Source organism: Chrysoperla carnea, chromosome 4 (genome assembly GCF_905475395.1).
Source record: "Chrysoperla carnea chromosome 4, inChrCarn1.1, whole genome shotgun sequence".
In the NCBI taxonomy this organism is placed as follows: domain Eukaryota; kingdom Metazoa; phylum Arthropoda; class Insecta; order Neuroptera; family Chrysopidae; genus Chrysoperla; species Chrysoperla carnea.
This window is the reverse complement of record NC_058340.1, coordinates 3965810-3993681: the sequence shown is the minus strand read 5'-3', so window position 1 is coordinate 3993681 and position 27872 is coordinate 3965810. Positions and strand designations below refer to the sequence as shown.

The 27872-nt window shown below is 29.6% G+C and overlaps 1 protein-coding gene across 1 annotated transcript in view; it reads left to right on the top strand.

Annotated features, from left to right (window-relative positions):
• LOC123297713 (serine/threonine-protein kinase SIK1-like) overlaps positions 1-27872 on the top strand; it is a 456760-nt gene that overhangs the window by 336793 nt on the left and 92095 nt on the right. The window contains exons 2-3 of the mRNA XM_044879469.1: positions 20419-20547; positions 22767-22933. Coding sequence (XP_044735404.1) covers positions 20419-20547; positions 22767-22933 — 296 coding nt within the window. The remainder of the gene's footprint in view (positions 1-20418; positions 20548-22766; positions 22934-27872) is intronic.

Sequence of the window (27872 nt, the reverse complement as noted above, 5' to 3'; positions counted from 1 at the left end):
GCTTTACTTAGAATATGGCAGTGTGTTCAAAAAAAATTATCAATGTGAGTAATATTTACTTGGAGATTCATAAACTTTATCGACATTTACAGAGAAAAAAAATTATGGGAAAATACACCATGTAAAAAATTTTGCATAAGTATGAGGTAAATTCTGAGGACGGATTATATATGAAATAATAAATGTGCATAACGCACATACACTCATACATAGACACTTCTAGTTTTTCTACATAAGCATTATAGAAAAAGTTAAATATACAGCAAAAAGTAAATGAAAGAATGAGAAAAATATAAGAAGATATTGAAGTTTAAAATGTAGGTATATATAGAATGGAAAATAGTAGTGGTGTACCGTACATAGTAGATTCTTTTGCCTCTAGGGCAATGTAGGTTAACGTTTGCTTGGTTTCTCTATATATACTTTATACGTTTATTCTTCATACGCATCATAATATTCACGTGCCCTTAAAATAGATATAATATGTTACTCCAAGATACACACATACACATACCTTACATCGACAAATAGTCGCATCAATGAATGCTTTCACTCGGGAGTCCTCAATAACAGCTCCTATTTTGATGATTTAAATGATTCTTTTTTGTATATTATTTAAGTTGATTGTATGATAAAAATAAATGGTCCACGCCAAAATTGAAAATATTTTAGACATCCATGAAATGCATGGGTGTGAAATTTTTATGTTATAGCTTATGAACTTCTGGTTCTCATATCCACAGAACTACAGCACTAAACAAATGTTTAAACAAACCAAACTAAACAATCAACTGAGTTAATTGTATAGAAAGTGTCGAAAACTTAATATTGTATTAGTTTATACTTAAGATAAATAAAGAAAACATGTATGCAAAATAAAGTGGTTTTATGAGCGCCCTTTCGAAATTTTGAAAATTGTTCAGTTTGCCAATCTTAAGGATGTATGAGCATGGTAGTGGGGGCACAAATTTAAAAATAGATATTTTCAATTTTGATGATAAATTTATATTATTACTTGACGATATAAGACGAAAAGTAAGAATAAAATTTTTCGATATCTGGCTTAATTTTCAAAATATCGAAAATTGAAAATTTTGTTTAATTATTTAGCTTTCAATATTTCGAAAACCAAGACACATATCGAAAAATTTTATTCTTATTTTTCGTCTACATTCATGAAGTTATAACAAAATTCATCATCAAAGTTGAAAATAAGATAAAAATAATTTCAACCCTTAATCTACCCTGCTCTTACATCCCTTATATGGACGGAGACACTTAGTTTTTTTCTTTTCTAATTCATTGCTAATATGTTTACTTTCTATTAAAAAGTTTTTTTTAAATTTGTTTTCATTCATTCGAAATGAAAATTATCAAAAACTTCCAAAATATGTCGTTTTTTGAGATTCCTCCATAAGAGCCAATGTATTTTATATCGATTTTTAATGACTTTTTTCTTAAAAATTTGCACGGATACCTAAGCTGAAATTTTAACCACATATTCTTTGAGTAAAAGACTACCTACAAACAAATTTTGAGCCTTTAAATCAAATATTGTTGTCATGCTCATACATTCTTAATAGACTAATTATTTGAAACTATTTACAAATTTTCATCCTTCTCTATTGTATAGTTTTGGAGAAAAGGGAAACTTATATTCTGAAATAATTTGCGCCCTCACGGATAAAAAACGATGTTCGCGAAAAAATTTTAAAAATTGTTGAAAGAAAACTTTATAATAAAAAAGTTTTCCATATGTAGCCAACTTTAGTAGACACTCTGTGTATGGATTAAGAATTGAGGTACCTGTCCAATAGGAACTCTGAAAATCCTCATATATATAGTCCGTTGAAGTAAGAAAGAGATCCTTCTGTCGTTGTTTCTAATGTTTCTAATGTGTTAGATTGTGTTACAAAACTTCATAGCCGGTTTCAATCGCATCTCTAATACTTAGATAAGAGAGACTTCACTAAGAAGAAAGGCATACTTACATAAGAAAGACTTCACTTAGAAGAAGTAAAACAGGCATCTGTGTTTCTGACTGTTAATTAAAAATAAAACAACAACAAATATAAATACAATTGGTTCGAAATAAATATGAAAATTTGTTTGCCTAGTAAAAGATTTTCAATTATAATGCGTACGTACGTACTACACTTGTGATGATAATCTTATAACATAAAATATAATCATTTTCGTTTAATTATTTACAGAAGTATAATTCCATATAGTAATTAAAAAAATGTTAAAAACATAAACGTTATTTCCTTTTCTGTTGTTAAACATCTTCATTTTCATCATTATTATTATTTGTAGGCATGATTTTTGAGTATGGATAATGTATATTTCTTATTAACCGACTTCAAACAAAAGGAAGGTTCTCAATTTGACTGTATTTTTTTTTTAATGTTTGTTATCTCAGAACTTTCGACTGGGTGAACCAATTTGGATTATTCTTTTTTTATTTGAAAGTTGATTTGATCCAGTTCTGACAATGGCTTTCATGAGAAAACAATATCGGTCTTTAACTTGTATTAAGTATGCGCGCGACAAATGAAACGAATAATTCAATGTCACCTCTGCCGATTTTGCCAATTTCCATGAATGCTACCTAGTAGGAATCAAAAATATCGCGTTTACTAAAGCTAAGCTGCGTTAACTAAAAATAACACATTTTTCAAAAAATCTAATCTAAATTTTTTGAAAAATGTGTTATTTTTAGTTAACGCAGTCCTGCGCAACGAATTTTTTTAGTGACAAATTAGTTAATGTACTTCAGATTCACTAAAATAACAAAATACAAAAACTTTAAGCAAAAAAAATCGACTTCAAGCAAAAAAACTATTCCAAAACCAGTTAATATGCACTAAAAAGTAAAAAATAACGATACTTAATATAATGTAATTACAATTATTGTTATTTTTTGAGTCGGTGCCAGCCAAGTTAATGTAGCAAACTGTTTTGTCATAGTTGTTTCCTTGGCTGACACCGACGCCAAAAATAAGTTTTTTGTTTGAAGTCGGTTTTGTTTTTGTTAAAAGTTTTTTTTTTTTGGTATGAATAAGTTCAAGTGAAGATTTACTAGAAGAAGATTGTTGTATAACAGCATAAATTTTATTAGAAATTAATTGTTCCTTACTGTTTCTTTGTTAATTTTTAATGAAATTTAAATAGACCTACCTATAACAATAATGAGGATGAAGTAAGAGGGAATGAATGTCGTTTTACAAACTTTTATGAAAGAACGTGTAAAGTTTTGTTTTAAATAAAAATTATGAATAGACTTTTGCCCACTAAGATCGGTTGGATAAAATTTTCTAATGATTAATCATGATATGTAAATAACAAAACACAAAATTAATGTTTATAAAATATAGGGATTATTATTATTTTAAAAAAAATAAATTCTTTTTAAATTATCCAATCGGTTGCAAAACAGCAAACACCAATAAGCTGGGAGCCCTTGACAGTAAAACTGCACTTACACGGATTTCGAAATTGCGCTTATGAATCAATAATATTTAACAATAGGTACAATATGAACCAGGTGTGCCAGGGTTTATCTCGGCAGAAATATTTTTTATAGAATTTTATAAAGTGCAAAAGGTGTTTTAATCGTAAAGGCAATTTAATGGACAATGTTCTTAGCTATGTTTCAAGTGCGAGTTTAGGATTCCGTTCCCAAAAAACCTAAAAATTTGTTGATGATCTTCAAAATCGGATCATTTTGGGCTTTAAGGAAAGGATTTCCTTTTCTTTATTTATATCATCTTAAAACAGCTCCCACTTTATAGTGCAACAATATCGAAAGTTATTCAATTTGCCAAAGAAAACGTTTCATTTAAAAAATTTCTGCTATTATTTTTAACACATGCAACACATTACAAATTATCATTTTTCTTATCTGAAGCAGAATGATATTTTTATAAATAATGTATATGCATGCAATATTATACAGCATATAATATATTACACAATTTATTATAACTTCTTGATATTTTTATAAATTACGTAAGCGATATATTTATTGAAAATAAATATTTTTCAAAGAAAAATAAGTATTTATTCCATGTATATAAATTCTTTGACGGTAATAGGGTTTTAGATCAAGTTATTAATAAAATTTCCAGCAGTAGCGTATTTTTTCCAGATTGTAAAAAGTTTTATATATTGATATGACATATTATTTTCAAATATACCCCGAGAAATTTTTGTTCAGCTCAAATTCCTTATTGTTGATTTTCATCATTTATCGTACACTTAATGCCGAAAAATGTGGAAAAGTGTTGGGACACCTCCGATTTTAAAAAGTCTTGTTTATACTTATTCCTTAAACCTTCAGAAACATAGCCTCTACGTTACTATAAAAAATTAGAAAATAAGGGTAGTTTTCCCACTTCTAAAGCACTCCAAGGTGAAAAAAATTCAAAATTTCATCTCGGAAATCGTCTTTTGGGGGTTTTTGGGATCGCTGATTATGAATCCGAGGCCAAAAAGCAAATTGAAGAGGATTACCACCCTATTGAAATTACTTTTAGATTTGACAGAGATAAAAAAAATTTTAATTCAAAATTTCACCTGTTTCACCAAGTTTGATAATCTTCTCCCCGGGGTTTTGGATTCGCCGATCAAGAATTAGAGATCAAAAAGCAAGTGAAGATGGTTGTAACCCCATTAAAACCACCCTTAGAAAGAGCCAATCATGAATTCTAGGTAAAAAATATAGCCCATAGAAGAGACAATGGTATTTTCTGGCTGATTTACTGTATTATTAAGTGTTTTTGTTCGTTGATAACGGAGATATCTCAACTCAAAAACTAGAGCTGATCGAAAGATTATATTAATATTTATATATTTCAACGGCCAGTTAAAACAGGGTTAGTGTCTTTTTACAAAGAGCAAAACACAAATATTAGAATTTCTTAAATAAAATATGTATGTAAAAAAGAAAAAAAAATTTGTTTACTGAGAAAATAAATACCAAAAAATACGTTATGGTAAAATGTCTTGAGTTGAGCTCGATGAATCAATTCAGTAATCCGTTGCAAAGCATTATCGCAATAGTTAAGTATATCAATTGTTTTCTCGATATTAGGATTTGATAGAAAATCAGGCAATACCAACTCACTTTGATTCTCATTTAGAAAGTGTCTATGGAAAAAGCGTTTCTAACTCGGTAAAGAATGGGGTATTTTAACATACAATGTTCGAGGGTTTCGTTTTCTTCCATACTGCATAGGATACATAGCTCCAAAGTTTTCCATTTATATAGAATGCCATTAATATATAATCTTACTTCATGCTCCCCCATTAATCTCAGTTGCGCTATAGTCCTCCTGAACTTTATTTTGAGAGGAAAATATAAATAATTGCGATCATTTCCAGGTATATAACATTTATATCTCGTGTTGAATGTTGATTTTCATATCCTAAAATGACGAGATTTGCGTGCTATAGATAGATTTTGTTTGTCCCATGTGTATCTTAATCCTAGAACTATCAAAATTTCTCTTACTTGTCATGTCCAATTAAATTTACAAATACCTTCACACAGGTTTTCAGAATCTAAGATATTAAGATAACTTTTCTTCACAAGTCTATCGTTAAAAGCCATGACATGTGTAACCAACAATAACAAAAATTTTCCCGACAGCAAATCCACTGTAAGCGAGTGATTCATAGATTAAATTTCTTCATGTAATATAAATATTTCTGTAAATGACTGTTGATTAATTTATCTGAAACACTTTGTAAACGAAAATCATTTATTTAAATGTATAATTTAATTTGATACTTTTATGTAAAATTGAATGAATGAGGAGAAAATGCTGAAAAGAAGCAGAATAATTTTCTTTTGAATTACATACGACATTAGTATTTATATGTATATGTATATATCAAAGCACAAGCCTTAGTTATAATAGAACCTTAAGCAGTGCAATATCTAGATACATTTTCTTAATTTGTAACACTTGAAAAGAATATAAGAAGACATCGTTTTATACTCAAATACAATGTGTTCAAAACTTTTTTTATCTTATATTATACTACAGATTAATATAGAAACTCATTACTCTTGCACATAGTCCATAATGCACTATTACAGGAGTTATTTTATTATTTAAAAAGGTTCAGTATCACGTACTGAAAGTAAATGCATAAAATCCTTACAAGAATAGAAGGGGGAAATGCGTCCATTTTAACGAAAACCGTTTTAGGCTATATATACATAACCGTGCATTTTAAACCGAAAATGGACTACTTTATTGTAGATTATAAAATTACCTACCATTTTTATACCATGTATATATAAAACTAGCTGGGAACTACCCGCTTTGCTGGGCAACATCCCCACTTGCACCCCTCCCTCCACATTTCCTTGCGTTGGATAACAGTTTTGTAATGTACACGTCATGCTCTTTTATTTTATACCCCACTTAGGTATATTTGTAAATATTCGATATTTCCTTCCCACTTTCTCGCTACACCTTTCTACCCTCCGAAGGTTAAAAAATTTCTTAATGTAATTTAAAACATTCTGACCAAGTTTTGAACTATTAAAAGCCATAATTGAAAAATATGAATTTTTTATTCATGAACACCCCCGCAACCCCCCTTGTGGGTGGAATTTCGTTCTTAGCTGACCTCTACTTGGCAAAAGGAATATTCCTGCCAAATTTCAAGTCTCTAGGTCTTATAGTTCCAGAGATATCGTGATGAGTGACTATCTATATCTATAAAAAGTCTCCTATATATTTATAGATATACATAGTATATTAAGTTTAGTCCCAAGTTTGTAACGCTTAAAAATAATGATGCTAGGAAAAAAATTTTGTCATAGGTGTTCATAAAATCCCCTAATTAGTCCATTTCCGGTTGTCCGTCCGTCTGTGGACACTATAACTCAAAAACGAAAAAAGATACCCAGCTGAAATTTTTACAGCGTACTCAGGACGTAAAAAGTGGGGTCAAGTTCGTAAATGAGCATCTTAGGTCAATTGGGTCTTGGGTCCGTAGGATCCATCTTGTAAACCGTTAGAGATAGAACAAAAGTTTAAATGTAAAAAATGTTCCTTATTGAAAATTAAACAACTTTTGTTTGAAACATTTTTTCGTAAACATCACTGTTTACCCGTGAGGGTGCCAATTAGGCGGAAATTTTATAATATGTACTATACTTGATTATCAGTTATGTATATTGTGTCACATGTTTGTATGTGTAATGTGATAAAGAAATCAACACTGACTATGCATGGTATTTCAACAATTAACTCAGTCAATTGTTTGTTTTCACTTGTTTTATTTTAAGTTTCAATTCCGGAAAAATATCAATCGTTTTTTAATTATTTATATTGCATAAAATACGTCCTTGTTAATTATAGCTTTAACCTCAATATTAAATATCTTTTTTTATATTAAGAGAATCATTATCTTATCTATAATGAAAGTAAATAGTCACCCGGTGTATAATTGTAATAGTAGCAGTACTTAGTAATAATACTAGCTGGCTGAGGTAGGTCGATGCAGATACCTTCTATAATTTTTTCAGTTTATCTACATGGTAGAGTTGTTACTTCAAGTTTTTATAAAAACAAATAAATTATAAAATTAAATATTCATTTAAAAGTAAACAGTATGAAATGTTTATAAATTAATTCGAACGAAAACATGAATTTGTGTTAATATGCTATATAGTATACTGAGAATAGTATTCAACTATCTAATTTCAACGATCACCGAGGTTTTTTATTATACTTTGAAATTATTCCTGTTATTTGTGAACGTTAAATTGTTATAGATTACGTTCAATTGTTATACCATGAATACATGAAATATACATAGTATATTAAGTTTAGTCCCAAGTTTGTAACGCTTAAAAATAATGATGCTAGGAAAAAAATTTTAGTATAGGTGTTCATAGAAACATCTAATTAGTCCATTTTCGGTTGTCCGTCCGTCCGTCCGCCCGTCTGTGGACACGATAACTAAAAAACGAAAAAAGATATCGAGCTGAAATTTTTACAGCGTACTCAGGACGTAAAAAGTGAGGTCGAGTTCGTAAATGAGCATCATAGGTCAATTGGGTCTTGGGTCCATAGGACCCATCTTGTAAACTGTTAGAGATAGAACAAAAGTTTAAATGTAAATAATAAATAAATCAACACGGACTAATAAAGAAATCAACACTGACTATGCATGGTATTTCAACAATTAACTCACTCAATTGTTTGTTTTCACTTGTTATAGATTACGTTCAATTGTTTCAATTTATGCTTTTTACTTTACATGTAATTCACAACAAAATAAATTTTAAATTTTAAATTTATCACTATTTTTAATTCAATTTCTTGCTTTTTTGTTAGCGGATTCCCTACCGCCACCTATGATAGAAACTTTTTTGACGTCATACTTGTAATTGTAGTGACTTTGAAAGCATTGGTTACTATAATCGACCAAATATTGCTAAAACTATTTTCAAGTTTACTATAGCAATTAGCCTGTTTTGGTTAATTTTTAATATTATGCAACTTAATTTTTTAATTTTTTTTTTGTAAATGTATCTTTATAAATTATAGCTCATGAGTTATTCTGATGTATGAGCTACATTATTGTTCAGTTTCATTCAAATTCGTTCACTAGTTTTTGCGAGAAAGCGTAACAAACAAACATACAAACAAACAAATGAACAAACATCCTTACTTTCACATTTATTATATAAAGGGATTTCACTTATATAGAGATTTCTAAAATTCCATATGAGAACCCCCCTTTTTGGAAGGCGGGGGAGGGGATGAGAACTTGATTAAATTGTACTGTGTACCAATAAAATTTTCCGAGATTTTGATTTAATTTTACTATAGCAAATACGTGATTTGATTTGATAGCTATAGGCCTATTTTTACCGATATTTTCAGTATACTATATATATAGTGTGTATACGCGCGTTACGTTACGTAACGTTACGTTAAAGTGAACGTTACAATCACAACTATATATATATATATATATATATATATATATATATATACGATATATACATACATACACAGACAATTTATTATAATTAAACACTTAAAATGTTAATACGTTGTGTAAGTATAATATATTATATATGCATGGTGTTTTTAATGAGTTTAGGTTATGTTCTTCTTCTATAATATTCATTCGTGTTCATTTTGTATCGTTTTATTTTATATTTATTTACAGGACACGGAGAGAGTACCTACAGTAAGTTAGGTCGTATATACGGAAGCCTGAATGACTCACTGTCAATGTATGAGAAAGTGGCGCTACACTAGCCCTACAGTGGTAACGTTGGGTCTGTCAGACCCAAGCACTTTTATTACGTCATTTTAAAACTAATTGAGAGTGGGTTTTCTTTATAACCACCCGTGTACCTTCCTATGAGTCCTTCCTAAAGCTAACCTATATGAAAGAGAAGATTTACTGTTATCACTTGTTGTTAAACTTGGATACAAAGTGGAACTTGGGTCTAATAGGCCAGTTAATTTGTATAAGTTTAGAATTTTTCCTTGATTTTTACTTTTTAATATCATTCCTTATATTATAAAAAATTAAATATGATTTGTCCATAAAAGCTAAATATAGATGTTGGAAACTGTGTAAAGAGTTTTGTTCACCTTAAAATCAAAAACTATTAGTTTATAAGATGTTTAAATAATTGGGTCTGGTAGACCCAACGTTGCCACTGGCAGGATTTTTGTCCACGTTACCACTGTAGCGCTTGCTTTTTTTTTAAATGTGTACTACCCACAAGTACAAAAACAACTTTCACTAGTCACTAGTTCACTTTAAACAAGTGCACTTGTGACTTGTGGCATTATAGAAACGAACCTTTTTGAAGAAGTCGGTACTTTTTCATGTACAGATTTCTACTTAAACGTCTTAATAAACACTTAATAATACTTTTAAAAGTTAGAAATTAGAAATGTCCAGATGCGAAAGAAAAACATCAGCAATTAAAGCATTCTATTTTTTAATTAATACTGAAGAAAATTGTTAACTAACTACATAAGACTAATTATAAACATAATCATATTATTATTAAATTCAGACATATAATAATTAATCATTCCAGGCAGTTTCGGTAGTGTCTAATTAAAGGATAGTCATCACAGACTGACATCTTCAAAAAGGTTCATTTCCATGATGCCACAAATCACAAGTGCACTTGTTGAAAGTAAACTAGTGACTTTTTTAAAAGTTGGTTTCATACTTATGGGTAGTACACAATTAAAAAATAAGCAAGTGTAGCGCCACTTCCTCATAAATTGACAGTGACCCATTCAGGCTTCCGTAGGTATACGATCATATCTTATACTTTACTTACATACATACATAAACCATATTCATTACTTACTGCGATTGTATTTATTTATTCTGGAATATTTCCTTCTTTTAATGGTGCAATAATATTATTTCATGTCAAAAAATGAATTTTTTAATTTATTCTTTTTGAAAAATTATTCATTCCAACATACAAAAGTAAAGAAGTTTATATACAGATGATAGATCTGAAAATAGTTTTAGTACGTATTAGTTTTTATTAATACGGTACTTTCGGTAGTGAAAAATAATTTTCTTTAATATTCTGATTTTGAGTCACAAAAGCACATTATTGTTTTATTATAATAAAATTAAAAGTCGTAATGTTTAATCTGTATATCACGTGACCTAAAGCACGAACATCAAAAAGGCAAAAATACTAATGCATTAATTACTCATTTATTGATGGCTTCCATAGTATATAATTGTAGGTTATGTTACTATCAAATTTATTTATACACATACTGTTGTTTTTACCAATATTGCGTCTCCAGAATGACTGAGAGCGTTTTGAGAGAACAAAAAAGGTTTAAAATTTAATTAAATTTTATGGCAAGAAAGCATGTTTATTTTGCTGAAATATTTTTTTGTTGCTTCTTTTAGAAACATTAACATTTTGAAGTTCTTTTTCAAACATACCTAGTAGAATATCCTATTCCCATACTTTTGAGACATTGTACGTAACTTAATTATAAAGGCGAAACTGAAAAAAGGTTTTTTAAATACAAAATCTCGACAATGCTACGTTTTCTTTCACCGGATTCGAAAGACACAGTTCGTTCTAAGGTTTTTAGATTTCAAGCCCTCACTTTTTTTACCCAAGGAGGTAAAGAATTTTAAGTGTGGCATTTAGATTCATTAAATTTTACACTTCAAAACAGGTAGTTTTGGTAAGAACCGAATACCTTTCATTCTCTGTCTCTCTCTTTACTCGAGATTTGCGATGTCAATCAGTTTCTAAAAAAACATTTGATAACTGTGCAAAATTTTCTTTAATTCTTTAGGTTGTTCTTTACATCTAAAAATATCGTTGAAAGAATGCTTAAGAGACAACATATACAACGCCTATACCATAGATATGGCAGATATCGAAAAATTTTTTAGGTCCATGAAGCTATAACAAAATGCATCATCAAAGTTGAAAATAAGGTACAAATAATTTCAACCACAAGTCTAAAGCCTTGGCGTTTGTACTACCTTAAGGTGCAAACATTATTTCAAAATTTAAGTTAAAAGTAACGAAGGTACAGATGTCTGTACAGATCTTTTGGAGAATCCTGTATAATGAGCCAACTTTTATATGCCCATTCCATAGTAGCAATCACTATTAAAATATGACGAAATTCAACTGTCCATTGAAGCTAACTTAGTTACTATATACATCATCATATATAGTACACTAATACGTACATATATATGAATTTGCTATCATCATATGAACGAGCTATTGTAGCGGAAGAAGAGCTTATCTCTGTGATCATGTCATCTCCTCATCACTTCCTGTCAGTGGTCTTCATTTCCTACCTGTCTCTGTCCGTTATGTTGGTCTCCTGAGGCATCCTTCTACTACTACTCAAATGTTACTACAACAACTACTATCTCGTTTAGTTTAGGTAATGTTAATAACTACAAAAACCTTTTTAAACATTGAAGGTGAAATCATCAGTATTTATAAAACCACTAATTTAAAGCATTCATGCCAATGGAACTAGTTGTAGGTTCATAGTTATTGAGGGGTAAACTACTTCGAAAATATTTTTTCTCAGAAGTGTCTACTCACCTCCGTTCAGAAAGTATCCACCTTGTATACACAAATACGAATATCGCAAAAGCAGATTTTTTTTAACCGACTTCAAACAAAAAAGGAGGAGGGCATCAATTCGACTGTAATTTTTTTATATGTGTTACTTCATAACTTTCGACATCACGCCAACCGATTTCGATGATTATTTTTTAGTAACAAAGTAGTTAGTGTACTTCAGATTCACTAAAAATCACAAAATAAGAAAGCAAAAAGAAAACCGACTTTAAAAAGAAAAAATTTCCAAAACAAATTAATATGCGCTAAAAAGTAAAAAAATAACGATAATATAATGTAGCTAAAATTATTGTTTTTGGAGTCGGTGTCAGCCAAGCTAATGTAGCAAACTGTTCTGTCAGAGTTGTTTCCTTGACTCACAGCGCGGCGATTCCAATTTATTTTTTACTTTTTAGTGCATATTATTTTGTTTTGGAAAAGTTTTTCTTTTGAAGTCGATTTTGTTATTGTTAAAAGTTTTTTTATTCTTAAAAAATTTAAACAAATACTGCATACACATTTAGAACGAAAACTTCTTAAGGTAGTACGAGTGTCAAGTCCAGTTTAGACTTGTGTGGTTGAAATCATTTGTACTTTATTTTCAACTTTGATGATAAATTTTGTTATAACTTCATGAATGTAAACGAAACATACGAATAAAATTGTATGATATCTGCCTTGGTTTTCGAAATATCTCGAAATTTTACTATTTCTTTTCGTCTTATATTGTAGCTATAACATAATTCACCATCAAAATTGAAAATATTTTTTTTTTAAATTTGTTTTCCGTGCTCATACATCCCAAATTAGTCGGGCACAACTTTTCTTGTGTTTTCAAAAATTTATTAAGGTTTAAACTTTAATTTAAATATTTTTATTTTTTTAATTTCCACTGACTAGTTATAGAAAAATTTATGAAAACATATCCTCCATCTATCGTTTTTCCATGTAGACATATGTTAAATATGCCTACTTTTGAAGTCATTTATTTATTCATTTAAATAATCGGGCAACCCCCTTTAAAATTTTAAGAATTGATTAAAACTTAAGAAAAATCAAGCCTTTCATCCAAAATTGCCTTATCGCTCGTACATTCTTAAGCAAAAACATTAAAACCAATTTCACCTTCAACACTTTATGAACTCATTGGTTGTTCACATACATGTGGGTATGTGTATAGGTACATATTCTCCTTCTAATGATATTACTTCTTGAACATCATTTCTGATGTTACCCAACCACCGCTTCCCTATATAAACCTTAATCTATTGATTTAAAATATAACACATTAAACATCAAGCTAGAAGTTAATAATTCCCATATTAAATCAAATTCCAAGCTAGAAGTTATTAATTCCCATATTAAATAAAACTAAAAAAGATTTGTTTTTTTTAAACTATCCATTCGTCCAATATACGGGAATAAGCATTAATGTTAAAACCTTGCTTAGTATAATAATAGAGGTGAACAAGTGAAAACAAACAATTGCCTGAGTTAATTGTTGAAATACCATGCATAGTCAGTGTTGATTTCTTTATCACATTACACATACAAACATGTGGCACAATATACATAACTGATAATCAAGTATAGTACATATTATAAAATTTCCGCCTAATTGGCGCCTTCACGGGTAAACAGTGATGTTTACGAAAAAATGTTTCAAACAAAAGTTGTTTAATTTTTGATAAGGAACATTTTTTACATTTAAACTTTTGTTCTATCTCTAACGGTTTACAAGATGGGTTCTACGGACCCAAGACCCAATTGACCTATGATGCTCATTTACGAACTTGACCTCACTTTTTACGTCCTGAGTACGCTGTAAAAAGCTCGATATCTTTTTTCGTTTTTGAGTTATCGTGTCCACAGACGGACGGACGGACAACCGGAAATGGACTAATTAGGGGATTTTATGAACACCTATGACAAAATTATTTTCCTAGCATCATTATTTTTAAGCGTTACAAACTTTGGACTAAACTTAATATACTATGTATATTTCATGCATACATGGTATAAAAATACGAGTATATCTTATGCAAAAAAATCCAACCACATAAAAATCATCAAATTTGAATGAATAGAACGCAAGATATAGGCCAAAACGTAAAAATAGTCATTTTCCACGACGCCGACAAAAGGGTTAATTTCCTGCAAAATCAGTTTTACGGTCTCCAAACAACCTTCTATTGAATGGATGAATAAAAAAAATAACAGTGTCAAAACTTTTGGGTCACCTCTCTACGATTGTATTGGACTAAAATAAGTATAAATATGGTAAATCTAAAAGATTCTATTTGATAATAAAAAATAAATTGTTAATTCACTGAAACGCTAAATGTTACATAATACAAGTTGCCTATTTATAAGTTTTTTTTAGTTAACCTTGAGTCCTGAAGAAGAATTACCTTAAAAAAATGCATAATACAGCCCACAGAAATGCTCATCTTCATCAAAACGCTCATAACCAGTTTGGAAGTTATCAAAAGCTATTCTTGTGCTATAGAAAAACATTTCCTCTTTAATATTTTAATCGACGTGTTTTTACTCAAAACCATAATCAAGGTTTATTCAATTTAAAAAACAAGCTGTGTCCTCTTTTATTTTTACGTTTTTCCTTATGCGTAGTGAAATGAGAAATTTTCAATTATCAGATGTGGAAATACCAATTTTGAGTATCCCTTAATTTTGAAAAGCCTATTAGGATACAAAAAAGTCATGAGGTATTTCCACATAACTTTTTTCATTTGGAAATCATGATAAAAGTTTTGCATTTGGAGGACCACACACAGTTAAAGTAAAACTATGTCTTGGAACCCCTTTTTAAAGCATACGCAGAGTACAATAACTTTGCATTTGGGATATTATAATATAAAAAGAACAGGGCGATTTTTTAAATGTTTCCAACTCCTACCGTAGTTTTCATTGGCATATAAAAATAGCTCTCTGTCGAAAATTGAATTTTGAAGATAAAATTTATCTACATAACAAAATTTGCTGTTTTGGTACAACCAAGGCAATTTTAGTTTTAGGATTGAAATGATTTGTACCTTATTTTCAACTTTGAAAATTTTTCAATATCTGCCTTGGTTTTCGAAATATCTAAAGCTAAATAATTAAACAAAATTTTCAATTTTCGATATCTTAAAAGTTACTCCAGATATCGAAAAATTGTATTCTTATTTTTCATCTTATATTGTCAAAGTATAACATACACAATCAAAATTTTTTTCAAATTTGTGTCCCCGCTACCGTGCTTATACATCCTAAATTAGTTGGGTCCAACAGATTTTTTTTCAATAATTTATTAAGATTTTAACTTTAATTTAAATCATTTTTTTAAATTTCCACTGACTAGTTTTCGAGAAATCTATGAAAGCATATCTTCCATCCGCCGTTTTTCGATAAGACCAATGTTAAATACGCCTACTTTTGAATTCATTTATTTATTTAAATAATCAGGCAAACCCCCCTAAAATTTTCAGAATTGATTTACACTTCAACTTCATATTTAAAGAAAGTCAAGCCTTTTATCCATATTTTCCCTGGCGCTCGTACATCCTTAAAAAATAAAATGGGTCGCATTTAACCATGAAAACGATCCTATACAAAAAACCATGCTCTTTTTTAATGTTCCCCAAAAATTTCGTTCTCGAAATATAAAGATGGAAACTTTTCTAAAATCACTCTGTTTATAGACGATACGTAATTTTTATAAAAAGTATACAATAATAAATTTTCGTATGAATGAGATGCGTAAAAAACACTTAATTTTACTTTCTTTTACACACTCACACAAACACATTTGTTACCATCTATTATAAACTAATATTAATCTTAATTATAGGTTAATTAGGTAACACTACTACCCAGTACTTTATTGTAAGAGGTAAGAAGAGACACCACGATGAAATATTGTAATAATAATAATAATATGTTTATTTACACGGTAACACGTAAACGAAAATTTTTGTTCGGTTGGGCATAGGAAAATTTGTACAGGCTTTGATTTTTAACGAATACTTTTTTAATTGGCGCAAAAATTATGAAGTGTTTTAGAGTATCATTACTAAGGAAACGCCAGAAATAAAAATCATTCACTGTACGAATAAGAAGTAAACACTTTTTGTATCTATCTTACCATTATAAGAAAGTTAGCATTAAAGAATGGCTAACGACTTTTAGAACATACTGTATACAAAATCGAAAAAAGATAGAGATGGTCAGATTTTGTACGTTTGATGAATCGGACTGTTTATTCAGGATTTTTACAATTCTCTAAATTACCCGCATTTACTATTTAGCATTTTCCACTAGCAGACACTGATTTTATTATATTAAAATGCTAAGCTCGCGAATCTATTTTTCGGAAAAGGAAGTTTAACTTGTTTTGAGTAATAATTTCCTTACGATAAAAAAGGTTATGAGAGAGTAATATTTTTTAGAAGCGTTGCATGGGTTAATTTTCTGCTAAAAAAGTATTGTTAAAAGCAAAATTTAGTCAATACTTGCTCCTGTAAGAAGGTAGAATGTTGACGTGTAACTAAGATTGACGACATTACAAAACACTTAATATCAAAAAATATTAAAATAAAAGTAGCTTGAATATAATATTATCCTCAGCATCGTATCATGTTCGGTGAGCTACTGTTGTAGATAATAATGATACCTAAAACGAAAAGAACAAATTTAACAGCAACGAATGAACGCAACGGTTCGTTGTTGGTTGTTGGATAACAACATAGAAGATCTTGAACACTCTAAGTTGAGTCCCAGCCCAGCACATCATAATTCATTTTAGAATTATGAAATTACTCTCTCATTTAAATAGTGTCAAGTCGTATATTTTTATAGAAAAATGGTTAAGACTTTATTTACACTTGCATAAAATACGGTTTATAAGAAATTTCGGCTTATTTTCATCGTATTTGTAAGAACACTTTACTTTTATAATGTTTACCAGATGTCTCATGTTAAACAATCAATCTGAAAATTTGAATAACAAAGAGCTTTTGGAAGAAATGATCCAAGTAAGTTATTCTACTGGGAGAGCAGTTAAGAGTATAGCGTAAAATTTTCAATTTATTTGAAAACTACGGAGAAACGAAAATTTCAATATCGATTTTTCCGAAAATATGCAAGATTGGGAACAATCAAAATACACAAATGGGTAAGAAATTTTGTGCTTCACAACTTTTATCAGAAGCATTTTACTCTAAAATGTCAAGTTTTTAAGTAAAACTAAAAAACAAGACACACGAAAAATTGTACATTGATGTTGGTTTTTCAGAAATAATTTTGTTTAAATGCAATTTCGAGTAAATTGCAAAAAATTGAGGAAAAATCATGAAATTCAATTTAGTTCAATTTTCTACAGTATTTTTTATATTAATTTAATGAACTATTAATTATAATTGTGGTTTATTCAATTAAAAAACTAATTCTCTTTAAAAAGTAATTCCCATTGATAATAATCACAAGATCAAATTCCCATTAATAATAAAAATTTCTTTCGCATATATTAATTTTTCTGTATAATTGAATGAAAATTTGAAAGAAAAAAAAACAGCAAAAAAAAAAAACAAATGAAATGAAAATAATATAATGCTCAAAAGAAAATTATTATTAAATTACAAAAACAAAAAGTTTTGGTATAAATAAATAATTGCTATAATTGTTTCTTAAGTTTTTCCACCTAAAATCCCTTTTCAACATTTTCAACCGACGTTGTTGCTTCTTGATCTCTATATATTATAAATGCGAAAGTAAGCATGTTTGTTTGCTTGTTACTTGTTTGCTTGTTTGTTAATGAATCGTAATTGAAATGAAAAGGACAATTTCGGAATAATTAGATTCAATGCGGAATAATTTCAGAGACTGAACGGAATGAAAATGTTGACTCTACAGTCAGATTCATAAAATATCTCGAAAATTACACATTTAATGGTCAAATAAACACGATTTTTGTAATTTACGGGTCAAAATTACCTTATAAACTTAGTTTTATCGAAATCGGAAACAAAAATTTTTTTTACACTTTTTGCAATTTGTAAAAATCGAAAAAACCATAAAAAATTCAAAAAAACACAATTTTTGTAATTTTTGGTTGGGTTGGGTTGGGTTGGGTTAGGTTGGGTTAGGTTGGGTTAGGTTGGGTTAGGTTGGGTTAGGTTGGGTTGGGTTGGGTTGGGTTGGGCTGGGTGTAGGTGTGGGTGTGGGTGTGGGTGTGGGTGTGGGTGTTGGTGTGGGTGTGGGTGTTGGTGTGGGTGTGGTTGTGGTTGTGGTTGTGGTTGTGGTTGTGGTTGTGGGTGTGGGTGTGGGTGTGGGTGTTGGTGTTGGTGTGGGTGTGGGTGTGGGTGTGGGTGTGGGTGTGGGTGTGGGTGTGGGTGTGGGTGTGGGTGTGGGTGTGAGTGTGGGTGTGGGTGTGGGTGTGGGTGTGGGTGTGGGTGTGGGTGTGGGTGTGGGTGTGGGTGTGGGTTGGGTTTTTTTTTCAATTTTATTGATCTGTATATTCATATATCATATGTTTTGTTATGTATTGATTATATTTTGTTGTGTTAATAAAACACATAAAACATGTTAAAATGACCAATAAGTTTCATTTAAAAATCTTATACCATTTTAACCGTAGATAATACAACCAGTGTTAATTTTTGACAAAAATAAATTAGAGTCTAAAGGTTGACATAATCACGAACCAAAAGTTGTAAAAAAAAAAGTTGCAGGTGATACGAAGTTCACCGGGTCAGCTAGTTACTATTATATATTTAAAAAAATAATATATTTTACCTGTGTAAAACAATCCTCACCATTATTTCGAGTGTTATAGAAAAGGGATAAACGGGAGCAATCTTTATCAATCTTCACTTTTAAACCGAGCGAAGCGGGTGAGTATCACTCTAGTTCTTATATAAATGTGTAAGAGTATTTTTAACTTCTTAATTTTTTTTTCATTAATATTATTGAATATTTTATGTATATTATATTCTCTTTCGTATTCGTCTTAGAACTTCCCGGGTGTAAATATGTTTTCAACATAATTTATTCAGAAACTGTGTAAACGTTTGAACAATGTTTCTTCTTTTATGTATATATGCGAGCTACTTTTTTATATACCAGTGCATCTTAAATAGAGATATGAGAAGTTAATAAGTTATGACTTTTTCAATCTATCTTCATTTTAAAAATTCTATTTCTACCATACTCATCTACATCTACATACCAACATACATACATACATGCATACACATACAGGATGTCCTACTTAAGTTCAGGGTCCGATATTTATTATAAATATCAAAATATCGGATATTTTTGATATATATCCGATATATATCAAAATTTTGATATTTAAAAAAAACTAAAGTGTTTTAAAGGTTTGATTTACTAAGGCACTTCAAATCAGACAAATAAAACCAAAACATAAAATATTCTTCTAGATCAGGCAAAATCAATTAAAAATAATAAAATTTTTATAAATAAAAATCAACTTTAAAACAAAAAACAATTTTATAAATTGTTATCAGTCAATGGTCATAGCTACACTTATGCCACAAAACAATAAACATTACAAATAATAACTCTAGGGTATAATCAGTCTTTTAATTATCAAATCAGTCATCAGTCATTCGTAATAAACTGTTAGTTATCACATAAAAAAAAAAAAAATGTCGTTTCATAATTGTGCGTGGTTTGACTGCAAGGAAGATAAAGCTAGATCATCTTCCGATTCTGAATCTTACTTAAACTTACTCTTTAGTAACGAACTTTTTCTGACACGACACGATTTGGGCTTAGTATTAGTAGGTTTTAACTCTACTCCAATGCCATCAAAATTTGGGAAGTAGAAATACGGTAACAAACGCCAAAAATTACTAAATAATATTAAATTTTTTTAAATCATTTTTGTATTGATATATATCATAAAAATTCACGTGATGTATATCGGATATATATCATGCATTGATATATATCCTCGAACCCTGCTTAAGTTAGCTACATATGGAAAACTTATTGATTATAAGGTTTACGAAAAGAAGGTTACTTTATAAAAATCTATGCTTTCGAAAATATTGACATTCAGCCATTCATTTTTGACATCGAATGAATAGATTATCCACAAATTGAGAAAGTTCGATATAAATGTTAATGGTCGTTTAGAAATGTAGATCATTTTGAACAGATATTAAGGGAGGGAACCCTAAAGTTAAATAAAAATTATTATTATTGACTACAGCCTATAGTTATTGAATTCATTATTTTTTTTACAGGTTGCAATCAAAATAATGGATACATCACAAATTAAAGAAGAATATGTTGTTCGTAATTTAGAAAGGGAAGCGAAGATCATGTCAAATTTGTCACATCCATGTATTGCAGCACTTTATGAAACATTACGTGTAAGTTTTATCTACAAAAATTCAGTTATAATTTATTAGTTTCTTTAGCCAAGAAGAAGGGATAGATAATCCTGATGTCGAATTGGCTATATTACTCATAAAAATATAAAACTAGACTTGGATCCATGACAAAAATGAAAGTGAAGTTAAAATTGATTAAAAACGAAGAAGTTATAAGCAATCAAATACTGCATTCAAAGGTTGTCCGTGTCCTTTTAGCAAAACAAAGTTTTATATTTTATATCTATGGCGATACTCATGTATGACGCCACTAGTGGGAATCTTCCTCTTTGTTTAGTTAGGAATTTTAAACTCTCATATCTTGCACACCAGTAAAGACTTTTAAAAATCAACTTCATTTTTCTATTCATGAAGTGAGTTTTCTTAATCTGAAATGATAAAAAATTTAGAAACATCAGAAGAATTACATCAAACTTCAAAATTATGAATCTCCGAAAAGAGGGTTGTGACTTTGACCGCTTTGTCATTCTGCCGCGTTGTAGCTAAATTGCCTTAAGTTTTTTATTTGAAGGCTGGATTTATCTGTTTAGCAGCTTACAAATTATTAAATTTATTCTAGTTATACTGGGGAATATTTATATAAGCGGAAAGCCAAATATTACGTTATCTTACACATTTACTATATTTTTTATACGGAATAACCCACTATAATCGATGGACCCAAATATCTTCTAAAATACTTACACTACATGTGAGGCATCATATTCTAGCGTCAGATTTGATCTTCCGTCTTCTGAATCCTTTAATAGTTTCAGATCCTTAATAGTAGGAGATAGAATAACACTTTAAATTATAAAGTTGAACCTATAAAAAAACTAACATTTTTTATTTAAAACAATTTTCCAAAAATCGTAAGATTTCGGAAAAAATGCAACTTAAAAATATGTCATTATTGCATTTAATCAAAAGAAAATGCGCCTAAAGTTTATCGATAATTTGAGATCAAAGTCATGGACACAAAAGAATGTCCCCTATTGCCTTTGACAACTTTTGGCTCATGCATTTTTCCGTAGTTAGCGTGTTTTCTTTCGATTAAATGCAATAATAACATACTTTTAAGTTGCATTTCCTCCGTAAGCTAATGATTTTCGAAAAAATGTTTTAAATAAAAATGTTTGTTTTTTTATGAGGTTCAACTGTCTAATTTAAAGTGTTATTCTATTCCTGTTAGGGATCTGAGTTAACTATTAAAGGATCCAGAATACACAGATCAAATCTGACGCTAGAATATGTCCACTTTAATTTGAATAATTTTTATACGAAACATTTTTTTGTAATCCATCCCAGTATAATTTAAGGCAGCCAATAACTCCATTATGTATTACTAAGTGCATTTATAATAGCTGTTTTATAGATTTGCTAACCTTTTAAAGGGCTAAGTTAAATTATAGACTGTATTGATATTGAAATAAATTTAATTAAAAAAGGCAACACGCATAATTTTCAGCTCGTAAACTTTTAATTAGAAAGATTCCACTTTCAATTTATTATTTATTCATTCTCATTAAGGCCGTTTTACATCGCTGTTATTATTAGAATGCACGTTGTGTATAATGTGGTATGTCAATGACATAAAAGGTTGAAAAGGGTTAAATGATTACATAATGTCATTATTTCATGAAGTAGGTAGATTTGTTAATTATGTATTGTCAAAGTTAAATTTGAATTGTTCGTATATACACTCTAGGATAAAGAAATAGTATCACAAAAGGCACAAAAAATACGTTTTGAGAATATATATTGCCCAGAAGGAAAAAGTGACTGTTGTCAGGGTCGTCACTGAGAGCTTAGAATCATAATATATTTTGCTAATAGGGTCAGTGGGGTAAATATATCGGGTTTTGATACTAATTTCGTAAAACTTTGGGAAATTGCAATTTTTAAATAGGTTTCTTTCGTTGTAAAAAATACAGATAGATAGATTTCCGGTTCCGATCTACACGACTTTCTGCATACGGTTTTTATCTCTACATTGTTTTCTTTGGTGACTTTGTCTTAAATGTCTCTGCTTCTATTGATTGGATTGAGACGAATACAAAAAATAATTGTTTAAGAATTTCTGCATCCACCTCGCTTGCTATCGAACCCTGAACTGCATTAACTTTTTTCTGCTTTCATAGGCTCTACTAATTATTTTTTCAAAAGATTATGAATGCACAAGTCTCATATTGATTCTTTATTATTTTTATTTTTTTAAGTGTGGTCACGTTTATTATCTGGTAACCGAGTTGGCTGCTGGTGGTGATATGTGCAATCATGTGAAAGCACAAAAAAATGGTCGCTTGGACGAGCGGGCAACACGGGGTTATGCAAGACAAGTGATATCTGCCATTGGACATATGCACTCTCGAGGGATTGTACATCGGTAAGTAATTTTTTTCAATTCTCTTATTTGTTAATAATCAAAAGATTTTACAAGCAATTAATGGCTCTGATTATTGCTTTTTATGGTGCAACCTGTATTAATTGATAAAATCTATATTAGCGCAAGCCAAACCGTTTTGCTCTATCGCATCCAAATTATATTTAATTTTAATAAATCAAGTATGGAATTATAGAAATTTTGGAACATACTTGCGTCAAAAAATTTTGAAGAGAGTCAAGTCCTGGTACCGAATTACTTAAATTATAAAATAAAAAAATAGTTTGACACAAAATTAGTGGGTTTCAACTAAAATTTGATTCAAATCGGATAAAATTTTGGTGTATTATGAAAAAAAATTGATTTTTTGAACTTTATGACGAGATCAAAATTTAAAAAATTGAATCACATCCAAATTATATCCAATTTTAATAAACTTAGGATGGAATTATACTAAATTTGGGTCATACGATTCAAATGTGTGGTAAAATTTAACCTACTTAACCTAAAATTTTGAATATAGTTTCGCTTATAATTTCATTTATCAGCTCCTCAATTATTTTCAGAGTCTGAATGCACATACCATTTACTACACCAGCTCCGCACAACTATTAATTAAATTAATTTTTGTTGTGACGGTGGGAATCGAACCCGCTACCCTAGGCATACCGCAATTGGAATTGAAGCCGCTAACCTAGACATACCGCGAATAGAATTGCTTACGCCTTCACCAACTGAGATACTAGAGCTGACTGCTTTGCTATTAAGTCAGTAAAATAGTAAATAAAAAATAACTAAATTTATAATATGATTGATAAGAATAATTTCAATTATTATCATTATATTTACTTATAAAGTATATTGGATGATAATATTTATTTATTGATAAAACATGATTATATAAAATGTTTTAAATTTATAAATAAAAGCAATCAAAATGTGAATCTGGATGGTTGATTCGTAAGTGCTTGGTAATAAGTAAGAATCGATTGAACATATAAATGATTATGAGAACATAGTTACAAATGATATCAATATCTCATTTAATCTACACAACCATTATTTTCATGTATGTAGTTTTGGTGGTTCAATATTGTGGTTGGTTGGCAGTCTTAACCATCATCAATAACTTTAACTAAGGTCAACCAGACGCCTCATTTTCAATATATCTTTTTGTGTTGTTGCTTCAAAATATATACTGAACTTTAATATCATATCTACAGGATTGGCCAAAAGTTTGTAAATATAAACGAAGCTATAAACGGATACTGAATGGGAGACAAACATGTTGAGTTTTTGCCCCTAACACTTCTCAGTTCCCATCCTTTTTGAGACATTGGTCTTTGGCTTTCGGAAGGGATTAAAATAAGATATTTTTTTTGTCCGCCGTACTGGCTATTATTGAATTCTAAATGAACATGTTTCCAGGCCAGCAGAAAAGAAAATTTAATTTCTATCTCAGTAGTTTTATACAGGGAGTTCGTACAATGCCTCAAAAAGGGTGGGTTTATCACTCAAGTTTAGAGGGAACAAAATTCGTATCACCAATTATCAGGCGACCAGAACTTTTCCACAAAAATGCATGCCGCCTTCCAAAACTAGAAATCGTTTGAAAATAAATTATGAATCATCTATGAAATAAATGTGCTTTTTCAACCACCAAACGTTGTATTTATAAGGTAAACTAACTATATACAGTGTGATCATTTCAAAAGTATCCACCCTTAATAACTATTGACCTGATGTGATTATTGTTTTGATTGAAAACACGCCGATTTTGGTATCGGCGGGAAAGTTCAAAAATGGTACCTAGATTTTATATTTCATTCCTTCACCCCCACTCACCTTAACTTTGAAATTTCAAATTGCACTTTGAATACTTTGTTTACCTCATTTGAAAGGGCATAAAATTCTCTCTTTAACCATTATAAAAAAATGAAATCGATTAATTTAATTTTTTTTAAAGCTTGTTAAAGTAAGAATTTTATGTCCTTTTGAATGAGATATCACAAAGTAGAAAGTTGAATTTTCTAAGCTGGGGGGTGGGGGTGAAGAAATGAAACCTTAATTTTTGTAAGTATCATTTTTGAACTTTCCCCTCGACATCTAAATCGTCGAGTTTTCACCCAAAACCATGATGACATATGAAGAGTTATAAGGATGAATTTTTGTTAACTTCGAGTTGAGACATAGTTATTGAAATAAATACCACGATACTCGAAATAAAATTGAATGTTAGGAAATTCTATTTAAAAAATACAATGAAAAAACATACAACAGACTTACGTGTCGCTAAATATCGATATTTCGATTGCAACGCAATCATCGTCAGTAGCAAAATTTATTCGTATAAAACATTACATACATTTTAAATTTACAATAAATAAGTAAAATATTACCAACAATTACAATAACGATTTACAAAAATAAAAATACAGAAATTATCATAAATTTGAAGAAAACAAAAAAAAAGTTTCTCAAGACCACCAAACTTTTTGTAAACATTTCACAACAAATTATTTAGTGGGTTTGAGAAAAAACTTTAATATACAATTAGAATTAGAATTTACTATTATACAATTTTATTTCGATAAGAGTGTTATTTATTTTAATAACTATTTATTATAAAGAGTTATTAAGTGTATGGATACTATTGATATGATCACCTGTATATTGCATCGCATCGCATCGCATCGCTTCGGATGAGGTTCTTCTATACTGTGGTGATATCCTGAAGCATTGATGATGATGTAACTATACAGTACACATAGTACCTATATACAATTACATATACCATGTGTGTATCTACCATCTTGGGATATAAATATGTCTGTAGTATGACTGAATACATAATACATCCGTTTAGTAATGCATCTAAGCGAGAGGTATTATATACATGCATTGAATTATTTGGAAGACACTTGTAGGTTGGAGTTTTTTAGTTACATAGTTAATATTTGTATGCAACAAATCTCCCACTCTCTGCATGCATACAACAGCCTGTCGTATCTTATCTGTTTATCGTATCTGTAGTCTTACAATACATGAATAATACCTCTCGCTTAGATGCATTAGTAAACGGATGTATTCAGTCATACTACAGACATATGTATATCCCAAGATGGTAGTTACACACACGGTATACACAATCGTATAATGTATAATGTACCAACACACACATGCATTGAGACTGTTGTTATATACCTGTATATAATTCTTTTTAACAAGCAATTATTTTTCATTTCATTGAATGTTAGGTTTGATAAAAAATGTATTTTCCTTTTGTATATACTGTTATATGAATGTATCTATATCTATACATTACAATCCCTTTCTATCTATGCAAGATGTCCCTAAAAATGTCTTTGCAACGATCCACCTGCTATAGATTTGCAATTCTAACGATAGTTTCAAAGGTTGCTTCGGTTGGACGATGACCCAAAACTTGCCGTTTTGGATCATCGTCAAAATTTGGTTAAAACTTGCAACATTTTTTTCTCTCATCAATAGGGGATGATCTTGATGTCAATTTTACCATATTATCCCAAAAAATGTAAAACTAGACCTTGACAAAATTTGAAAGTGAAATTAAAATTGATTAAAAAACGAGAAAGTTATAAGCAAATAAAAAAAAAATCAAATATTGCAATCAAAAGTTGCCTATGTCCTTTTAGAAACAAAGTTTTATATGTAATTGCTATGGCGATACCCACATATGACGTCACTAATGGGTATCTTCTTCTTTGTTGAATTACGAATTTCAAGGGTTTATATCTTTCATTCTAGTAAAGATTTTAATTAATTACCATTCGCAGACCTTTCTTAAAGTTAACGTATCCAACTCTATATTCATAAGTACTTTCGATAGGAAGAACATTTCTGAAATAACTCAAAACCGCAAAAAATTTCTAAGTGTCTTTAAAAATTCAATAGATGAAATACTTCTTTGTTTCTTAGAACTCGCTCACGTTATTAATCCTATGTTTCATCATAGGATTAGAATTAGAGCAACTATTTAAATTAAAGGAAAAAAACTATTTAAATAAAATTTAAAACCTGAATAAATTATTGATAAAAAAAATAAATAAAACCGTTGTGCCTGACTAATTAAGGATGCATGAGCAAGATAGTGGAGACTGCCAATATAAGACGAAAAGTATGAATAAAAATTTTCGATACCTGGCTTAATTTTCAAAATATCAAAAAATTTGTTTTAATACTTAGCTTTCGATATTTCGAAAACCAAGGCAGATATCGAAACATTTATTATTATTTTTCGCCTACATTCATGAAGTTATAACAAAACTAAACATCCAAGTTGAAAATAAGGTACAAATTATTTCAACTACAAGTCTAAACATGACCAGCTCATATAAATGATCACTATTTAAGAAAAATGGGGAATTTTTTTTATATGCTAGTCAGTCGAAAACCCTAAAACTACTATACTACACTTTTTAGTTTCTTTCAACTTTAACTTGTCATTAATTTACACTCTATTTGCGCATTGACCGTAGCTAGGTTCTGGGTGACGCAATGGTGCGTTTTCAAAACTTTTTAGGGTCACACTATGTACAGGTATCAGGAATGGGAGCATGTAATGTATATGTGTAGGTTGTCATATAATTGCCGTCATACAAATTGCACACAAACTACTTACTATATACCTACGAGTTACCTTATGTTTGCAGGAGAAGGAGACAACTGTTAGTTACAGTCGTGCCTTGTTCTAGTAGCTGCAGCAAATGACAAATATAATGTTCTTGAGACTCAAAAATACTAAAAAAAACCTGCTACATCCAATTCTGCGAGCCACTATCCACCTAAAATGATCCAAAAAATTTTAAATTATACTTATCAATTAATCATCAGTTTATACGTCTTTTGTGAAAAATTCATATCGATTTTTTGAACGGTTTATGAGAAATTAACTATGAAAGTC